The sequence below is a fragment of the Dipteris shenzhenensis genome, chromosome 2, assembly GCF_047967505.1.
Source record: "Dipteris shenzhenensis isolate YYH24624 ecotype China chromosome 2, Dip_SZ_1.0, whole genome shotgun sequence".
NCBI classification, from domain to species: domain Eukaryota; kingdom Viridiplantae; phylum Streptophyta; class Polypodiopsida; order Gleicheniales; family Dipteridaceae; genus Dipteris; species Dipteris shenzhenensis.
This window is the reverse complement of record NC_141597.1, coordinates 43,718,222-43,740,417: the sequence shown is the minus strand read 5'-3', so window position 1 is coordinate 43,740,417 and position 22,196 is coordinate 43,718,222. Positions and strand designations below refer to the sequence as shown.

The 22,196-nt window shown below is 41.4% G+C and overlaps 1 protein-coding gene across 1 annotated transcript; it reads right to left on the bottom strand.

Moving 5' to 3' along the window:
• Positions 1–1,437: 1,437 nt before the first annotated feature.
• On the bottom strand, positions 1,438–20,182 carry LOC147904799 (uncharacterized). Its single transcript, XM_087392430.1, has 3 exons — positions 19,764–20,182; positions 19,554–19,635; positions 1,438–1,764 (listed from the first exon to the last, which is right to left on the bottom strand). Exons 1-3 carry the CDS (start codon positions 20,180–20,182, stop codon positions 1,438–1,440), a joined length of 828 nt encoding a protein of 275 aa, XP_087248556.1.
• Between the last annotated feature and the right edge of the window lie 2,014 nt (positions 20,183–22,196).

The window sequence follows — 22,196 nt, the reverse complement described above, 5'->3', positions numbered from 1 at the left end:
GGGATATGTCCCCCATGCCATGTGGCAGCTTGTCCTTTGCTCATACCTTTGCTCTATATGTGCTCATGGCACCACAACTCTCAACACCTCCCCTTGGTGCCATGATCCTTTGGCTACTGCAAGGTGGTCAGATGTGGGTTTTTACATGTCAATACCTCCCCTGGGTGCTTTCATAGCTACTCTCAGGTGGTCAGGTTTGATTACAAAAATAATAGGCAAGGTTGGCAAGGTTTTTGCTTTTTAATACTTCATGTCGATGGCGTTTGCTTCTTCGTAGCTTCATGCATGATGCTTTGTACTTCCATGTGCCTTGATGCTTTATGTGTGGATGCCATGCTTTCTGCTATGGTCATCTCATGCACTTGTGCTTTCGGCTTGCTTTTTACATCAATATTTGCATTCATGCTTTGCTTTTCCAATTGTTGCAAAGGTCTTACCAATTGATTTCTTTCAATATTGGCAGTGTCTGATTGCATACAATGATTCTGATTTGACAGGCGCGTAGAGCTCGGAAAGACGATCACTTTTCCTTTTTGGAGCGTGTCCAAATTCTTCCTGGATTGCAAGTTATGGCTTGTTGAAGCTTTTGTGAAGAAGAGGGGCCTTTGATGATGTGGCACAGGGATTCACATGCTGAATTCCATACTGTGCTTAACAAGAGGCTGTGTGCTTAGAAGGCACTGCTGACTGTGCATGCTGATGTGGCAATCTTTTGACCCAACTAGGTAAACCTAAGGTTACATTCACTTTACCATGGTCCAACTGAACCTAACCATTAGCTTAACCAAGGTTCAATTTAACCATAGTTAAAGCCTTATCTGCCACGTGTCAATCAAGGGAACCTTGGAGAAAGAGAAGATTTGCAGCTTCTTTGCAGAGGCGCGACGACGACGCTTATCAACCAGAGGTGTTGACGATGGCGATGCGGTGGCGTATGCTCTAGAGCTGCTATCGTGAATGGGCTGCGTGTGTCGTTATGATGCTCGTTGTGTAGGAGCGATTGGTTGGCTCGTGAAGCTATATATGCTGAGTCGCAGGTTGAGGCTGGAGAGGTTTGGCGTGGCTGGCCGTCCGTTGGCAGTCTGTGTAGAGCTCCTACCTCTAGAGCCTAGTTCGTCGATGGAGTCGCTGGTCGTGTAGCTAGAGGCATCGTTTGATGATGGCAAGGCTTGGAGCTTGCTGGCGTTCGGTTTTTGGTCACTGTAGGGTCCTCGTTCAGGTGGAGGTCGTCTTCTTAGGCTTGTTTGTAGGAGCTTTGAAGGTTGGAGTCAGTGAGCGCAGCGACGATTGTTGTGAGTGCTGCTACCTTGACGACTTCGAAGACATCGTGTCTGGAGTATACGACGTCCGCGCACCACCCCACCTGGGGCCATAGAATGATCAGGTCAATCACCTTGCGGCTCGCTGCAGGGAGCTTCTGGAGGTGCTAGATGTCAACTATGGCAGAGCTATTGCAGAAGCTAGGAGATTGCGCTGGAGGTCAAAGCTTTGGGCTGTCATTTCTTGAGGCTTGGAGATGTCATTGTAGATGCAGCTGTCGTCACACCGTTGTGGAAGCCGCCTTGAGGTCGCGGGAGATGCAGCTGATTTCGTTGCTTGATGGCGGCTCGTTGGAGCTGCTACTAGCTGTTGTGAGCCTGTCTGCTGTTGATGAAGAACTTCTCTATCTCGGCTTGCACGAGCCCATGCAATGCTTCTCTGAGTCCCAAGAGGCTCTTGCGCCTTGCTTTGAGCTCTCTTGAGAGGTCGATATAGGATACTAGGCTATATTGTAGAGAATAGAAGGTATAGACTAGTCTCTTTCTCTCATAATGAAGCTATATCTCTCACATAAGAAATGCAATGAACGGGATTCTCAAATGCAATGGAAGGAAACAATGGACGGAACTTTTCTCTCTCTACGGACGGAAATTTGTTTTCAATCTAAAACTAAAACTAACCTAGGAGGAAAAACATGAGCTCCTAAGACATGCCTACAACTAATCTAGGAATGGAAGCAATCCTAGTGAACTACTAATCAGCTAAACTAGGAGAGCTAAACCTATGCTCTAGTACCATGACAAAACATGTGTGCCTCAGGATCTATGGAGCGCTCTAAGGTGGATGGAATCTGTGTGGAAACATGATGAAGAGAGTGCTCATGACATGTATCTCAAGTCAATTAGGTTCCAAGATAGATTAGCTTGGACTCATAAAGAGAATCTTGAGATAGTGCAAAGTGCTTGATTTATATTACTTCAAATGAACCTCCCTTTTATAGGTGAGGGTACTTACATCCATTTGCTTGCTCACATGTGGGATATGTCCTCCATGCCATGTGGCAGCTTGTCCTTTGCTCATACCTTTGCTCTATATGTGCCCATGGCACCACAACTCTCAACACGGGCTTCATTCCATTATGGGGTATTTATACAAGTTGGAGAGCTTCTCTCTCTGCATGTAACACAAAGTTGTAACACAAAGTCATATCACAAAGTTGTAACACAAAGTTGTATCACAAAGTTGTATCACAAAGTTGTAACACAAAGTTGTTACACAAAGTTGTAACACAAAGTTGTAACATAAAGTTGTAACACAAAGTTGTTACACAAAGTTGTATCACAAAGTTGTAACGCAAAGTTGTATCACAAAGTTGTAACACAAAGTTGCTACACAAAGTTGTATCACAAAGTTGTAACACAAAGTTGTATCACAAAGTTGTAACACAAAGTTGTATCACAAAGTTGTATCACAAAGTTGTAACACAAAGTTGTAACTCAAAGTTGTAACACAAAGTTGTAACACAAAGTTGTATCACATTCCCTTTCTACATAAGTTCATGTTGGCACAGAGTCAACATACTCCCGGATCCATTTTATTACCCGTCCTCGGGTTATGGCTTATTGCGATCACATACCTAAGTTGCCATGTTTTTAGTCCAATGGTTGTGGAACTTGTGTCATGCCAGTCGATCTTGCTGTAAAGCCTTAGCACCATACAATTTTTGTGTGGTTTCCAGGTACCCTGCATCCACCATTTGCTCGAACAGAGATATGTGGCATGCCTCTAAGAAGATCACTCTTTGATAGAGCTGGCTTGTAATCTGAGCATCAATCCTTTCATTGTGATTAAAGCTGAGTGGAGGCAAATGGGAATCAAGGTAACATGGGACCTCCAGAATGAATTCCAATGTTTTGCAGAATATGGCACTTTGGCGAAGGAAGCGATCAATGTTGCCGCACGTTATTTGTTCATGCTACTGAAGTGCTCGGACCATGGTGCCTTGGATATTCTATTCTACACTAGAGTAGGGTTCGATCATTGGCCAATTAATGATGCGATCTTCAGCCAAAGTGTGTATGTTGGCTTCCCATTTTTTACAACATGGAACTACATAGAACTTGGGATGGGTTTTGAGACATGGAGCTGCCCATAAGTACTCCTTTAAGAAGATTACATCAAAGAGCTTGGGACGGTGCCAATCAGGTTGTGGATCCAACCTTCACTAATTTGACGTTGATGAATGTTGGTAGGAAAGTTGCCATCCACCTCGAGTTTTCATATCAGGATATTTGCTCCAAAATTCCTTGATGGGGTTACTAGGAAGTGGTATCTCATCAAAATGATACCCATCATTGGAACTTGGCATGGGCGTACGAATTGGATTATCCGGATCTTGATATTCAAAATCAAATACTGTGTCATTTTCTACTGATGGAAGCACCAGAAGTGTCAAAGGTGATGACGGCATAGGGAGAGAATCGGGGGACATTGGGGAGAAATATGGCAGAGTGATAGTGGCGGAAGGGGGAGCAGAGGGGAGGGGGGGAAGAACTGGGCAAATGGTTTGAGCAGCTTGGTAATCCTCAAGGGTAGGATTAGCAAGGGAGGGGAAAAAGCTAGGTGTGAGGGGCTCGTAAGTTTGTGACTGTTGGGTAAGTTGAAGATGGTGAGAGGCATGAGCAAAGAGATAATGGAGGGAATATCTGATGTTAAGATGGAGCTCGAGTAAGGTCAAGAGGGTGGTAGCAGCAAGGGGAAGTGAGATTCTGATGTTGGCAGAAAGAGTGGTTAGATATGGAAGTTGGATGTGAGATAGGCCTTGTCATCTTCCAACACTTCTTTTTGCTGGTGCGATGGGATGATCAGCTGCATGGGTGGGATGTTGGTTATGTGTGCCGTGCAAATAATAGGGATGTCCGTTGTAGCAATGGCAACAAACCTGCAATAATCCTGAGGGGAGGACTACCCATGAGGCAGACATATGCAATGAAAGCATCCGTCCTGAGTGTTATAAACTCGGCATGTGTAGACAGACATAATATATTTTTCTCATCTTCAGACAAGTCTTGGCAAATTATGCATAGGGTTTTAGCTCCGATGGAACGTTCCCAATTGATTGTTGGATGAGCAGATATGATCCTGATTTGGAGTTGCTTCCATTGGATAAGCACACATGCGTTGAGGTCATCTTCCACTTGTAGAGTAGCCACAAGCTCTTGGTACACCACGGTTGTGCATTGTAGTGGGGCGTCATTGATGTTGTCTTCCAATGCCTCATTGTTGTGCACTAGAAATTGGAGTTCAAGCTTGGAGATGATTATTTTTTGGGAGTGCATCTCATTCATTTTTTCTTTGTATTGATGGTAGATGGTTGTGTATGCCTCCTTAAGCTTTCTCATTTGCAAGGTGACCTTTGCCTATTGAGGAATGTCTTCGGTGGTATTGGACCATTGGTTCAAGACTTGGGCTTGTGAAGTGCTGGCCTCTTGAACGGTAGCAAGTTGATCTTTTAAGATGTGGCATTCCCTTGTAACCTCATCAATGCTGAAGGCACGTACTACCAAAGATTGTTTCATGTCTTCAAGCTTGTCTTTGCAATCCTGGAGCTCTTCTTCTTTGTGAATTAGAGTGAGTCGAGCTTGTGCCACTACCTCCATATGTTGCGCATGTGCAGATGTCAAGGAGTTATAGTAGGTCTGTAGGATTGCCATTGCTTCTATTGCCGCAGTCAGCTGTGTTTGACTTTGGTGGAGGTTGGAGGTCACATCCCTTATTGCCTTCTCTTGAGCTTGGAGAGCCTGGTTCATGCACACTTCTTCTACCTCCTTCTCATCTATCTATGCCCGAAGTGCCTTGACCTTTATGGTGATTGCCTAGAATTGGTCTTCGATTTCTGATAAAGTTTGCCTTTCCAATTCTCTTGCATATTCTTCCTTGGCTAAGCTAGTGAATAGTTTTGACATTTGGATCATTTGGCTAGCTTGATGTTGGAGAATGACAGACGATGATGAGGTCTGGCGATATTGCTGATACAAGTGGTGCCCATGGAGCCATCCCGATGATTTTGTAGTACTTGGGGGAGGTTGTTCCAATGGCATTTCAGTCCCTTGTGTACAATAGTCATACTGCTGATCTAGCACTAGCCCCCCTTGTGGCTCATCGACTGGCATGGCTTCGATAGGCGGCTCGAGTGCTGATGTAGTCTCAGGCTTTGGTGCCGATCTTTCCACCAGTTCAGCTACCGACATTGTCGCGAGCTCGGGTTGGTGCTGTTGGGGGAGACTTATTGGTTGCAGTTGTGCACCGAGCTGTAGCATCTCGTGGGGTAATTCTGCAATCCCGACCTCCAGAATAGGTACCTCTGCTAAGGCATCTGCACTTATCAATGTGATAGTTGGAGAAGTTGGTGACATCTCCCATACTGGTGAGAAGGGTATGTCCAACTCCTCAATTGGTTTTGGTGACTAGGGCAGAGTCATTTCTCTTTCTTGTAGTTCTTTCTTGATGATTATAGAAAATTAGTGTGGAATTTTACATTTTTGACCTGAAGAACCATTGAATTTCTTGGTAAAGCAAATGACGAAGTGCTGGACCCAGTCTTGTTTTAGTTTCCTACTCAGCATAACAAATGTGCAGAGTGGGAGAGAGCGATCTTTGCCGTACTTAATTCCCAGAATTATGGATAGGAATTGGGCTGCTTCCTTGAGGCGATGGTCAAGGATGGTGTGAAGCAATATGCCATCTCTATGAATCAGTGTGCCCTTGGTGAGGAGAGACTGTACTTTGATAAACTTTGCATCAGTAGACCATTTAGGGTATTTGCCACCTTGTTTTGGTAGTGAGAAAGCCCTTTGAATGACTGTACTATCGAGGATAATGTCGAGTGGGCTTTGTTGTACAATGATTGTACCGTACTTGCCATCCTTTGCATTGCTGGAGTAGTAAGAATGGAGAAAGTCCTTGATGTAGGTGGTTAGGGTAGGACTGTCCTCTAAGTATTTGAGGCTCTCATGCAAACTGCCTAGACCCCGTTGCTCTAAGTAAGATGTTGCTTCCTGGGAAAAAGCATAAGTCGATATGGATGGCCAGACAAGTTCCAGTGATTGGGCCTTGTTAATGGCTGTGTAGGCCGGTTGTGACTAGGGTGGTGTTTGTTTTGCTTGGTCATGCACTGAATCTTCTTCGGAGCTATCACTTTGGGCCACGAATGCATGTGTTCTTCGTGGTTGAGAGGATGTAGATGGTTGCGAACTCTGGAGGGGGTCTTGTCCATTGGCATACATCACAGCCTTTTACATATTCATCGGCATTTGCCCACAATGTTGGCCACCAGTAGCCTGCGAGGAGAACTTTTCTTGCTATGGCTTCCCCTTGGAAGTGTCCTCCTGCAATGCCTTCATGGACTTCACTTAGGATTGGAAGGATCTCATCAGGCATTACACATCTTCTTAATATCTGGTCCTTGCCCATCTTGTACAGTTGTCCTGCAATGAGTTGATAGGGTGCAGCCTTTAGAATCAATTTTATGGCATCTACTGCTTTCATGTTAAGGCCTGGTGGTCTTCCTGCCATCAAGTACCGAATGATATCTCCACACCACTCTAGAACAACATCTATTTGAAATAGTGTGGCATCTGGTAAGTCGTCTTCTACTCCAGTGGCTTCTTCTCCTGACTTGACTCGAGACATGTGATCGGCAATGTAGTGTTGGGCGCCTTTGCGGACCATGATTTTGAAGTTGAATTCTTGCAGCAAGAGGAGCCATCTAGTTATTCTTCCTATGGTACACGGACGGTTCACAAGATAAAGAAATTCTTGATGGTCAGTGTAGAAGACAAAATCATTTGCCAGTAGATAGTGCCGAAATTTCTTTACACTATACACCATTGCTAGGGCTTCTCTTTCTGTGGTTGTATAGTTGATCTCTGCATCATTGAGTTGTCGACTGGCAAAGTAGACGGGGTAGTCTTTCTTATGTTCACTAGGTTGACAAAGCACACTCCCAATTGCATACTTGGATCCATCAGTATGAACATGAAAATCAATATCCCAATTGGGAGATATAAGGATGGGTGCTGTGATTAGGCACCATTTTAAAAGCTCAAAGGCTTGGTCGCACTCTTCAGTCCATAAGAACTCCACTAATAATTTGTAGAGTGGTCTAGCTATCATGGCATACCGCAATATAAATCTTTTATAATAGCCGGCATGTCCCATAAAGACCTGTACACCTTTGGAATTTGTAGGAGGAGGCAATTCCATGATGATTTTGATTTTGTCCATATCAGTTGCAATCCCATGTTGAGAGATGATGTGTCCCAAAACAACTCCGTGGGTGACCATGAACTAACATTTTGTTGGATTTAGGGAGATGCCATACTCCCTGCATTTGATTAGTACTTCTTCAAGACATTTGAAGTGGTCCTGTTTGTTTGAATGGATGCACAAATCATCCAAGAACACTTGTAAAAGCTTATTAAAAAATGACTTGAAAGCTGTGAACATGACTTGCTGGAATGTGTCCGGGGCATTACAAAGGCCGAATGGCATGACTCTATATGCAAAAATACCCCATTCTGTAGCAAATGCTGTTTTTGATTGGTCTTGAGGAGCAATTTGCACTTGGTTATAGCCACTAAAGCCATCCAAGAAGCTATATATTTCGGATCCTACCACCTTTTCCAACACTGTTTTTGTTAAGGGTAGGGGATAGTGATCCCTAATCGTGGCGGCATTCACATTTTTTAAGTTTACACATATTTTGAGCTTCTTGTTGCATTTAGGTACAATGACAATGGGTGAAACCCAATCAATGTGCTCTATTTCATAGATGAATCTGGCATCTAGGAGCTTTTCCAACTCGTCATAAACCATGGTGCCATATTTAGGATTTGTGCGATAAGGTCCACATACCTTAGGGTGAGCACCTTCCCTTATAGGTATCATGTGTACTACCACTTTTGGTGAAATTCCTTTCATCTCTTTGTATGACCATGCTAGGTAGTCACAGTCTTCCATTAGGAGTTCTTTGAGTTTGGTTTCATCTTCTTGACGAAGCTGTTTCCTAATGAAAACCAATTTTTCTTCCTCCCCTTCAAGGGCGAGGTTTATTGTGCATTTTTTTGCTGGTCCCTCATAGATTGGAGTTTCTCCAATGCTATCGGTTTCTTGAACTTTAGATTCTTTGAGTGGTCTTGGCATTGCTATTGGCGCACTGCCACTTGTATAATTCTTGAAGTATTCTGGCACTTCTCGAAGATCGGCCTCTGATGGGGTTGAACTAGCCTAACATGTGTCATTTGTACTGGGTGGCATAGTTGCATTTATTAATTTGTTAGGCTCTTCTTTTCTTTCTTTTTTTAAAGTCTCTTGATCGAGCTTCATCTGCATATGTGGCTTATATTTCCGAAACTTCTTACGTTGGGAATTGTGGGGTAACTTTTCCACTGGTAAGGTGTTTCCAAGTAAGGGTTCATTTGTTGTGCATATGCCTTCCAGTCCCTCAGGGGACCATTTAAGAGGCGGTGGTTCTGATTTTGAGGGAGCTAATTTTGCAAGGTACAATTCGACAATCCTTGTTTGGACTCGTTCAAATTCATTGAAGTGCTCGGCCTTGGCTTTTCTGCGATTTTCTCCTTCAGCTTTCTTGTGGGATCTTCTACTGTTATTCAACTGCGGAGGTTTAACTTTTGGGAGCTCGACTGCCATTAGGGCATGCAGAATGGCTAAGTCATTATCAAAGATTTGATCTTCAATTTCAGCATTTGCAGCCTCTGTTTCAAGGTCCCAAGGAAAATTTGAGTCATCATTGGTATGGGTACCATCTTCACGTTCATTACATTAGGAAAAAAGGGAGCTCATTTTGGGGCCTTTTACGGTTTGGAAAAATAAGCTCTCAACCAATCAATAGAAGGCCAACGTAACGTTGAAAATTCATGAAAATAAGAGAAAATAGAAAAAAGAAACAATACTTTATGTAAGTACAAGCGTGCTACATTAATGTGGAGATTGGTTTTTTATTCTCAGAAGATCTTTGGACAAGAAGATAGAATCTAAACTGACATTTTATCTGACAAGATCCTTCCCGCTTCCACCTTCCTTTGAACTTTCAAATGTTGTGCTGCCTTTCGTGCGAAAGGTCTACCATTCTACACCATTGCCTCATTGTGCAACAGCCTTTCTTTTCCAAAACTGCTCCCTTGATCCTGTTTGGCCTAGAGTAAGATGTTTCTCGTCAACTGTCTGTCTGCCCACTTTCTCTTTCTTGAAACTTCAAATTTTTATCTTAGTTACATTACTTTGCTATTGTTACAGATTCAGAAAATCTCCATGGTGAACCAAAACCACGGCCGTTCTTGTGGAAGACGCTCTGTGGATGATAATGCTACGAAGGCAGAATTATACCAAACATCCTTACCCCGTCGACCTGCTTCTTCTATTTCGTCGGTAGAGAATTCAAGTACAGTCAAAACGGAAGGAACTTGGGAAAGGTTTAGTGTTTCGAAAGGAGCATGGGTGCTCATGCAACCTATCAAAAGAAAAAGACCCCAGACAAAAAACATTTTCTTGGCATCGTGGAAGGGAAGAGTACGAGATTTTAAAATCACCAAAGGGAAGATATCCGTGAAAGAAGTTTTGATTCAGCACGTGTACATGCATAAAGAACTTGTCTTGCGAGACTATCCAAAAAATCTTCCGCAACACAGGCCTAATTGTATATTTTTCTATTGTGGTTTTTTTCTTCATGAGGTGTATGGATTTTTAAGATGAAGCTTTCTCTCTTAGCTTATTGACATTCTTGTGTTGTTTTATTTCAGATTTATATCCTTCATCGTATGAGACATGGCAAAACATCGATTGTATTCTGGGATTTATAGATGTTCTGCATGGATCGATAGGAGAACAACAATACCAAGGTCGATGTGCAACAGAGCTAGCTCAATCGGGTATATTTTTTACTGATCATTTTTATCAGTTGCTGGACAAAGCTAACACACATGGTGTATTAATAAAACAAGACCTTCCGGCGTGGAATTCAGTGGATTGGCCTCACCCACATTCTAGTGTTATAGAGGCATATAGGGCGAAGCTTTTTATAGAAGTACAGAAAGCTCTGAGGCCCAATATTGCCACTAGGATAGTAAAAATTTCTTTGTGCATGCCTCTCACAGTTTTTGTGGACTTGTTTAATACCTTTCCAGTGAAGGTTTCAAAAACAATGTTCACAGTTAAAGCAACAAATTCGGCATGCATGCCACAATTTTTGGATAAAGGTTGGGATAAGAAGACATGTAGTTCAGTGTTTTGTGAGGTGGTCCAACCTTCTATGCAACTGAAGTACATGGTTGCATCACAAAATTTTATTTTCTCTTTTTATTACAAGCGCAGTCGAATGCTAGGCACAAAGCTTGTCCCAATGGATCAAGATGAAGAGTCTTTTGGTGTAGAAAATAAACTTATTGATATTGATGTTGTTGAGAATGGTGATGTGCTAGTCAATATCTCATTAAGAGAATGTTGCTCCCTAGCTCAATTGCGCAGTGACATTCTGTTTGAGACTGAAGGTTCTATCTCAAATGACTTTTTATTTATCTACAACAACAGAAAGGTACACCATCTGATTTATCCTAGTCTCATTAAGCATTGCTATTAGTTTAATTTACCACTCTAATTCATATTGCTTTTTTGCAGTTACTCAAAAGAAGAGAGAGCTCAATAAAATGCAAAGACATAGAAAAGTTAAAAATTGAGATAACACAGACTCCATAAACAAAGGTTTTGTATTCAATCAAGTAAGATTTTGTACAGAACTGTTTAGCTGAATCTGTAGAACATATTTCTGACATCCATTTTCTATTTATGTACAGCTTGATCCAGAGGCTGCTCTACATTTTCTGGAGGATCTTCTCTCTGCTGCTCCATCCTGTCCGTGCTCCATCCTGTCTCCTCCACTGCCCCAGAAGCCTCTCTTTGCTGCTTCTCCACCTTCTCCTCAACATCAGCAGCAGGTCTTTGCTCCTGTGTCTGCTCCGCCTCAGCACTATGTGATTGCTCCTATGGCTTCTGGTCCTCAGCATTAGGTGCTTCATTTGTGGGATCAAGGTGTATGACACCTTCTTGTACTTTAGAGCTTTCACCCAGCTCCACAGTAGCTGGTACAATAGGTTTGGGGGAGGCATAGCTCAAAAACCTCCAAATTGTATGAGCTCTAAAATTATGTACATAGTTGGAGCTGAAGCTATCCTCTTTCATCTGCAATGGCAGAGGATAATTTAGAACACTTCAATGTATCATTATGAATTATCTTCAAGCTAAATGAAAAGTATTTTTCCTTACCAGGTCTGGCTGTTCCTTCTCAAAGTAGCTTGAAAGTATATATTTTGCATTGATCAGCACCCTCCATCCACAGCTACTTGAATCATTTTGTTGTGGTGTCTGTACAGTTAGAAAGATATGTTAGAAACTGTTAGCATCAGCACAAAACAAAATTATTCAATAAGTTCAAAGACATAGCATTTAATAGACTTTTTACCTCTAGACTTATTGGCTCTATTGAATCCAAAAGAGAGACATTTGGAGGACAGTGATCCAATGCATCTAAAAGCCTTCTAATACAACTGCAATATGTATAATTTAGTTAGTATGATATCAAAATAATGAAGTTTTAAGTTCAAAAAGCACACACAGCACTACAATTCCAGCTCTCTGTGTGTGTTTTTTAGAGACTTGAATAGAAAGCATTGCTTCTGCTGGATGTCAATAGACACAAAACTCCAGTGGTCACTGCATAGGGAAAAAAGCATAAGAAAATCAAAGGCTACAAGAGTTCCCAATATTAAAGAAGAATCTTAAAAGAAGTAGTCACCCACATACCTGCTATGGTATGGAAGTAGCAAAACATCAATTACTTCAAAATTGCAGTGTTTGAACCAGCTGGAAATACTCATGGGAGTCTCCTTTGCATCTCTTAATTTAGAAGAAATGGCTGGATCAACAATATGGACTGTATGCTGTACAGAGGGGTGAAGCCAGCTTCTCATCATGCTGCATAGGATCATAAAATAATTAGGGTAGGTTATAAAGGAGTTACAAGGAGGATTGATTTGCAAAAAATGTAAAATTTATAGACACTTACTAGAGCATTGCAAGAATGATAGTATCTGAGCAATACTCATTCTTATGAGCCAATGCTGCTAAGCATTGTTTTGTCAAATCAAAATCATTCACTGAAACTTCATCCTCAATATGAACAACTACATCAGGGCCTAGCTCCTTCAACCTTCTATGTATCTGTAGCTCCTTCTTTCCAGTCTCCACATCTATAACAGATTTTGTTTCTTTTATTTGCTGCTTCAGTGAGTCCTCATAAGCAGCCTTCCCTCTGGTGTTCTTTGAGTGTGTTACCTCAACAACCTTTACCTCATCAACCTTCAACTTTCTTGTACGTGGAATTAGCAATATGTCTCTCATTTTGATGTCCTGCCATTCCACAGGATGAACAAGCTTGTCATACCTCCATCTCACTCTGGACAAAGTGTTGAAGTCTTTGGCCATCAAAGTCACCCTGTGAGCATGGGCTGCTACAAGCATTGCATCTTCAAAATATTTCTTCAAGTAATCCTCTGCCATTTCCTGTAAGGAAAGAATGGCAGTTCTATTCCACCTGAACCCAAGGTTCCAACTGTAACAAATTTCTCTCACTAGTCTTTGAAAGGGTGCTTTGGGTATTGTAAAGCCTATAGCTTTCTGTTGCCTCCTGATCTCCCTTAGCACACCTGCACCCTGATTCAATCTTTTGGCCTTTTGCTTGAGCAAGCTCATTGGCTTACCCTTCCTGCCATGTGCAGCTCTTCCCTTTGGAGGCACACTAAATTTCTTGGTACCTGCCCCAGCTGCTGTTGCTGCAAGCCCTGGTCCTTTGCCAACTTTCCTTGCAGTTGACTTGGTTCTTGCCATCACTCTGAAAAACTACATACAAAGGATTGGAAAGAGATCTCAGACATGGAGAACATGTTCTAACAAAGAAAAGGCAATCACAGGGGTGGATGAAGCCATATAGGGAAATTTGCAATAAAATGCGATATGAGCAGTTTGGAATTTCAAATAGCATTTTGCTGCAAATTTTTGAAATGACATGCTGGTGCACTCCTACAGTGATTTCTATGTCTCTCCAACTAAATACAGTATGAATGGAGTTTATGCAAGAAGATTACAGCTATGGAAGTCACAAAACCAGAATGACAGGGGTTGATGAAGCAATATTTCAATATTTGCAACAAAACGCGATTTCAGCAGTTTGAAATTCCTAATGCCTTCTCCTCGCATTTTGCTGCAAATTCATGAGGCAACATGCTGGAATATGCCTTCAGTCATTTGAAGGTGTTTGCATAACCATACAGGATGGATTGAGTCTATGGAAGTCAAGAAGTGTGCACAGACTGAAGGGAGAACCCATAAGTACAGTTTTACCCTCACATGCAAATATCACACTTGAAGATCTGCATTCCTACAGTGATTTCTCTGTCTTGACTTGAGTCTATGCATTTCCATGCAAGATGGATTTTTTCTATTTTAGGCAAGAAGATTGCAAAGAATAAGGGGAGAACCCATTGTTACTGACCTGGAATCTATTTGTGGATGTGCTGTGCTGCTGAGGAGTAACCTGTGTTGAGGATGAACCTGTGCTGCTGGACAGGATGCTGATGTTGCAGAGTATGGAGGTAGGGAGGCAAGAGAGCAGAGACTGGAGGGCGAGGTCTAAAACAGGATACCACAAATAAGTGCAAATAGAATTAAAGAATCTCTAAATCCCACACGTGTGGAATGTAGTCATTTTTCACACGTGTGGATGGGACCCAGATCTCTTGGAGTTTGAAATTTGGCACGTGTGAAAGTACACTTTATGCCTTGGAACTTGTGCCATTCATGATTTCATCATCAATACCACAACCACTTTTCCCTCCCCTGGATCCCAATCTTTCATCCCTGCCACGACCCTCGCATCTTCCATTTCCTTCTCTCTGATCCTTTCCTACCCAGCACACTCCATCCAGACTGCAACCTGCCTGAAGACAGTACTACCAGATCTCCAGGTTACCTAGAGTGCAAAGTTCAAGCTAGAGAAAGAGCAGGAGATTTACCAGTGCAACTCCATCAGCATGGAAAAGGAAAAAAAAGGTCAGAATTCTAGATTGGTTTCAATGTTTTTCAACATTTATTTCTTCCATCCATTGGATTTTTGATGTTCCAATGTCTTCACTCAGCTCCATCCTTCTTGTTACATTTTCAATTTATACTGTTCAAGAATGTGGTAAATCACCCAGAAATTAGATTGTAGGTTGATATGAATAGAAACTAGAAATTTGCAACAAAATGCGAGGAGAGTGGTTTATAATTCTCTAAACAGCCCATATCGCATTTTGCTGCAAATTCATGTTGTTGACACATTCCTCATGAAAAGTTTCACTCATTCCATTATTTCTCTTGCATATGAGATCATAGTGTCCAGGAATCACTGAGATGAACCAAGTGCTTGATTTGACATGCACATGAACAGAACTTGAGAATTTGCAACAAAATGCGAGGAGAGTGGTTTATTATTCTCTAAACAGCCCATATCGCATTTTGCTGCAAATTCCTATTGTTGACACATTCCTCATGAAAAGTTTCACTCATTCCATTATTTCTCTTGCATATGAGATCATAGTGTCTAGGAATCACTGAGATGAACCAAGTGCTTGATTTGACATGCACATGAACAGAACTTGAGAATTTGCAACAAAATGCGAGGAGAGTGGTTTATAATTCTCTAAATAGCCCATATCGCATTTTGCTGCAGATTCCTGTTGTTGACACATTCCTCATGAAAAGTTTCACTCATTCCATTATTTCTCTTGCATATGAGATCATAGTGTCCAGGAATCACTGAGATGAACCCAGTGCTTGATTTGACATGCACATGAACAGAACTTGAGAATTTGCAACAAAATGCGAGGAGAGTGGTTTATAATTCTCTAAATAGCCCATATCGCATTTTGCTGCAAATTCCTGTGTCTGATTTGGTTCTCACTTCTACCTCATTAATTTGCTATCTTTAGCCCTGTGGAAATCTTCCTTGATGATGAGAAATGTTTTTGTTTTGGAACAGCTGGCTCCCAGGCCCCACCTTTCAAGAGGAAGCTGGACTTTTCTGCTGCTATTATTAGACCACAGCAATCACCAGGTGAGTCATGAGATGTCATGAAGGAATTATCTGGTGATATACAATGCATTCACTGATTGCATATGTTAGCATATAGAATTCATAGTATATAAGTTTTTGAACAGGCAAAAAGAAGAGACTGGAGCAGAGTGCTGATTCTTCCATCAAAAAACAAATGGAACCAGAAGAGGACAATTCTCCAGATTTGCTCCTATTTGAGTTTCTTCACAAATGCAAGGCTCAGAGTAACTTCCATATATACCACAGTATTTTCAACATGGAGTTCTCAATGAGCTCTGTACTGGAGCAGCACAAAGATTTTCTTTCAGACTATTGGGATACCTTCAAAGAACTGACAGAGGCAGGAAGAATTGTGGAAGGAGAAAAGGTTTTTGTGCACATAAATCATATTGTCTCCAATGACAGGCTGAGGTACCATGTGAACAGAAGATTTGACAGCCTGCCTGATCACTATAAATTCAACTGTACTTTGCACACCAGAAAGTGCAGAGTGCTGGAGGAGAGCATGGCATTTCTTATGTACATTGTCTTCAGTCAGGAGTCTTTGGATGAACAAGGGCAGGAAATAGAAGAAGAAGACACATCTGAAGCAGAGGAAAAGGAGGATGTTTCTTTGGTCACAGAAATGGCAGAGCAAGAAGAAGATATCAACCTTCAGGATGAGGGGCTGCAAGTGGCTGCTCTTGACCTTGTTCAACTGAGGACAAAAACTCTGAGGGGAGCAGAGCCAGTTGAAGATTTTGATGTTCAGAGCAGCAACTATGCAGTGCCCATGCTTCCAGGTGTGTTGATTGGTGGAAAGGATTATGTTTTCCTCCATGATATAGAGTGTATGTTTGATTTGAGGGAGGACTATGCCATTTCCCTTATTGCCCAGGCTTCAAGGCTTGACAAGGAGGTTGGCATAGAGGATGACCATTCACTACTGGATTTGGAAACAATGTTTGATCCTGTAGAGGCTGAAAAGTTCCAAGAGCCAAATGAAGCTGCCTTCCAGCTCACACAGGAAGCTATGAATATCTCAGCACTATACACAAAAAAGCCTAAAGAAGAGGCTGGACAAGAGGGGAGAGGGATAAATCTCTGGAAAGATGAACTACTTGTTGCTTATGAAAATGAGAAGGTACTTCAAATCAAATACTTTGACTTCTGCTTAACTTTGTTTTTGTAGGTTGTGTATTGTCTCACTCCAATCCTTTGATATGTGGCAGCTACAAATTGAGGATGACACATTCCTCCAGAGATCAAGTGGAAGCAGGCAGGTTGGGTTTCACAAAATGTCAGGCCTAGCTCATTATATTCATGATCTAGGCAGTGCCAAGATCTTGATTTACCATAGGCAGTTGAGCAACAATGGAGAAGCCATTGTTTACTTCCTAAAATGTTTGTCCAGGGCTTTAGGTGGACATGTTCTTTCATGGCAAAAGGAAAAGATCATTTTGATAGAGAGGTTGTCTGCCATAGATATATTTGGAGATTATGTGAATAAGCAGGCCTCTAGGGCCGCTTACTTTTTGTCTTACACTTCTTATGCATTAGCATGTGGTGTTAAGGAGCCCAAATATCTGGAGGGCTATGGAAAACACCAGCTCGTAAGGTTTCGAGAGCCACCCATGATTGCATCAGGCCACACAGTCCAAGAAGAGGAACAGGTGGAGAGAGCTGAAGAAAAGGATAAAGAGACAGTCAACATCAAGCCAATAAAGAAGAAAAAGACTCCAATCAAGATCAAAAAGAGAGTTCCGATTGGCAGGCCCTGGGAGAAATAGGATTTAGTCATCGAATATAGCACAAACATTATATTAAATTTGAACTGATTTGTATAAAGTCTTTGATATCTAGTATGATCTTGTATAAATGATTAATAAGTTGATGATGAAATGATTTGTACATTTACATAGAGTGGTGTCGTTAAATATTAAAAGAACAATATATTGAAATTGTAAACAAATTGTATTAAGTTCAGATCATATGTTTCACAAAAGAAATACTTTTCATGCATAACACCAAGAGTCACTTGTTCCACTAAAAAAATTTCTATTGAATGAGTTTGAAAACATGTGGACATAACACCAATAAGTTACAAATGAGTCCTATTCATGTTTACTTGTCCATTTATGGTTTCTAAATATCTTTGATTCCCTCCATTGTCTATGTCTCTCTGCTGCAATTGAATTGTCTAGAGCTTGTCTTCGTCTTTGCTTTTGGGCTAGAAGAAAAGCAAGCTTGATTTTGGAGCTAGCAACTTTTCTTTTAGCATGCAGCCTCTGTAGTATGCCTCGCTAAAACCATTGGAGGACTTCCTTCAGACTATTTGCCTTCTGACTCCCTCCATAGTGTTGTGTGTGTCTAAAAAATGCATTACGTGCCATGTAGTGAGATTTCTCCATGCCTTGGGTAGACCAAATAGCTGGGCATCCATACTTTTTGACAAAATAGGGAAGGTGGTTGTATATGATATGCTGTAAGACATAAGAATGCATAGTAAGTAATTAAAAAAAAGAGGATCACACTTAAGTAAAAGAAAAAGACATAACCTTACCATGTAGTGAGTTATATTGCAGGCTGTCCACGCGTCTTTCATTGACTTTCCAAAATGTTTAATTGCCTCCTCAAAGTTCTTGTAATCACTCTTTGTCCATGTTACTTTGTCACAGAACATGAAGAGTTGATCAAGAGACCTCCACACCTCTGCCTTCCTATTTCGTGCTTCCCCATCTACCTCATGATCTTTCACAGCATTATGGACTTGCTTCCACAATCCATAATTAATCTTTGAAACTGCTCTACCTTGCCTTACTTGCTTACTGTGTTTGGGTCGAGACAAGAATCTTCTTTCCTTAACACCACCAATAGAGGGCTTGATTGGTACCTCCTTGCCATTGGTAGACTTTTTAAAATCCTTTGTGATTTGAACATCTCCTCCATGCAGACCTATATCGGATAACACTTTTTCCAATGCTTGAAGAGCATCCTTTCTATTTTTTTCGGGACGGAGTTTCCAAGCAAATCCAATATATAAAAATACCAATTTCTCAATAATTCGACATAGACCATGCAATGTGCAGATGTGAACATTACATAGTGGAATGTCCAGAATGGCCTTGAAGTCAGGGTCAACTTTATCTCTATTAGGTGCTCTCTTCCACCATTTTGAATCCATTACTTGAGCTGATTCTTTGCAGTAAAGACAAGGAGACTTTGAGTTGCCTCGTTTACTAATGTTATACATGCACTTAAGTGTTTTAAGATCCCCGGCCATGTGCCACTCTACTTGAAAATCACCTTTTCCTGCAACATGGAGATTCTCGCCTTGCACTTGTCTTTTGATTATTCTTGGTATTTCCGTGTGGTGAAACACCCAATCTAGTGTTTCATGGTCTTCGGTCTTCACCTGCGAGATTATAGAAAACAAAAGTATTACTATATCAGATTTGAAAACAATGACCAAAATCAAGTATAAAACAAAAAATGATCATACCTAGAACGAGCCTAACCACCATATGTGTTTCTCTGACTGCACACTAAAATACTTCGAACTCGCTTCAGTCAATGATGTATCAATTGCTCCATTCATCAATGTAATAGTAACTCTTTCCATTTTCTTTTCCTTTACAACCTCACACTCATCCAGTTTGATAACAAATTTCAAAATGCCTTTGCACTCCTCAAATGTTATTCCATAAAACTCGACCATTCTTTTTTGAAGTTGTTGCAGATCTAAAAATATATTGTTCCAAGGATCATACACAGTGGTTCCTTTAACACCATGAAATATTTCTTCAATATGGATATATTGCCCAATAAATTCATCTATACTTTCATTCAAATGACCTCTTATCCTCCACACGGTTGCTGGATTTGGCAGTAAAACTCGTTTAATCCTTTGATCTTTCAAAGTTGAGGATATCGCATGGAAAATCGAACTATATCCCTTCCTGCTAACTCCACTAACATCAAGAGCCTCTTGGATTATAGTGCCATCAACTTGATTATTGGATACAAAGTCCTCTACAACATTGCGTTTGACTGTTTTGTATTTTTTTTCCTCAATCAAACCTTTTGCTACACCGCAAGAAAGCAATCCTTTCATTTGTTTAACAGGAAGAAGGTTCGGGTCCATATTTTCTTTTGCAGGCTCCAATAATTTCCTGTAGTAACAACACAATATGACTATATCATTCAGCACCTCCATTCTTATTTTGCGACAATCGAGGAAATAGATAAAGTCTGGAAGAGAGCCTTTTTGAGTATACAAAATGATAAATTTCAATCTAACCTTGCTTCCTGAATTCGTCGCTTGCATCCACCAGTCCCAGCCTTCAAATTTGCAATGTTTTTAATCTTCCTGCTACGTAGTCTGTCTCCAAGCACGGTTCTCTTCTTTCTTGCTCTTGTCAACTCTTTTTTACTCTTTGAATGCTCCTCAATTTCATTCTGCAACTGCTGCTCCAATTTTGCACGAATGGCTATCTCCTCCATCTTGGCCCCCTTTTCTTGTAGGTACATCATTTTATACGTTTCCGCAAATGCAGACTGCGCTGAAATATAACCAAGAAGTCCATTTTGTCCATCACCGGCAAACCTCAGTAATGTGGTGGGATTGACAAATGGAGGTGTAGAGTTTTTTACTTGACATTTTGGATATATGCTTCCATCGCACCATAAGTCAATATGTTGAAGCCCTTCTCTTCTCATATTTTCCCGCTGTTGAGCATTCAGCACCGTATCCTTTCGTCTTTTTTGTGCTGGAGCATATTGTTCTTCTAAGTCGATGTGAAGATGGTGTAATCGCTTCTTCTCAGATAGTGACTCACTAGTATCGGCCATTTTTTGTGCTTCTCAGGTTGCGAAGTTTGTTTTTCAATCTCATAGTCGTTTTGTAACATGAATCGTGGAAGTGTGGCGGTATCCATGTGAATATTTTGAAAACTTGCAATCACTAAGTTCAGTGATGGACTCTTTATGAAAGGCCTACACACGTCGGCCAAAGAGATGCGGAATCTTTGGTAAACAAAAAAAAATCTAAGAGGATATTTAATACAAAATCGTGTTAGTCAGACAAAAGATTATCTTATTCCTTTTTGAATTGACAGTTCTGTAGTCCTTACTGACAGTTCTGAGCCACGTTTTCGTATTTTACTATTTTTGAGGTCTTTTAGGAGAGAAATAAATAAAAAAATAGTGAATTTCTTACAGGGCCCCAAAATGAGTTCCTTTTTTCCCTAATGTCCCACTCGAGGTCAGCCATAAAGAATGGCATCTCTAGATCGAATGGTTCTTCATGTGTCCGTGGAGGATCAACCTGTAGTGCATTAGCATCTATCTGTGAGAAGACGGGGTCTAATGAATGGCAATTGTCGATGGTTGCCAATGTTTGTATCTAGTTATTGACATTGCTTTGTGAGTCACCTTCTATGGCATGCTATTGCAAGGGAGATGATTTGCTCAAGATTGTCGTGGAAGATGTGTCATCCAATGCTCTAGGCACAATTGGTTTAATAGCTCCTATCCCCACATTCACCCTGATTGTAGTGTCTCGATTCTGGATTGTCAGTCTATCAGTTCCCTAGTCATGGAGGACTGATGCTTCCCATAGCCAAGGACGTCCCAGCAAGATTTGATAGGATTTTTTGGGGAGATCCAAGATTGTGAATTGAAGGGAAAAGCAGACTCCTACGATCTTTGTGGACACGCCATTCACTATTCCCAAGGGTTTAGCCCGTGAATCATCGGCAAGGTGTATGTTGAAATTAGCCTTTTGCATTGGTGGGAGACCCCATTCTTCGTAGAGCTCCTTTGATAGGACATTGACACCTGCTCCACCATCCACTATGGCTTGGACTTCATTATATGCCTTGTGGATCAAAGGCACAATAATGTTGCATATGTCATCTCTCTCACCCATCCGTACAGGGATATCTTGAATGTAGTTCATAGGTGGAGGGGGATTTGCGAGTTCAACCCATCCTTTGAAACTCTCCTAGAGATTGGGATAGTTCCGTAGGAGGATTCTGATGGGAATTGACACAGGGCAACTCAGGATGCTAGAGAGTGCGGCTCCTTCAAGTTGATGTGGCGGTACATTCTGTTGTGGAGTCTGTTGTTGGAACAAAGGCTCGAGTACAGTATCAATACTTTGTGGGACCAAGTCATGGATTGGGTCGTGAGCTTGTTTCTCAGCCTCAAATTGAGCTTGTTCATTTTGGACCCATTGCTGAAGTACCTGAAAACGAGTCGTTTCCACCTCTGCATGCGGGTATGGAGCTTCTTTGATTTGAGGCTTGGGAGTTGATGTGGATGAGCTCAGCTGCTCATTGCTAGGCGAAGGTGGAGGCACTTATGCTTTCTTTTTCAGAAGTCGCTTTGGTTGGATTGGAATGTTAAGGTCCTTGGTGGCCTCTTTTTGTTGGCGTGTAATTACATTGACAGGTTGTGACTTTACACTTGTCGGACCTAGACTTTGATGGTCCAACCCAATGATGCCGATGGGGACATCAAGCTTAACCTCTGTTTGTTCTAGGACCTTATTTTTCATGGGACAATCCATACAGGCATGTCCTATGCCACAATCTCTGTAGAGTGGTTGGAAAGTAGCTGGGCTACCACGATGAGGGTACTATACAATCCGATGATTTTCTCCACAACCGTAACACTTGATTGGTGCACGAAATGTGTTGGGTCGTACTTGATTGGCATAAATTGGTATTAG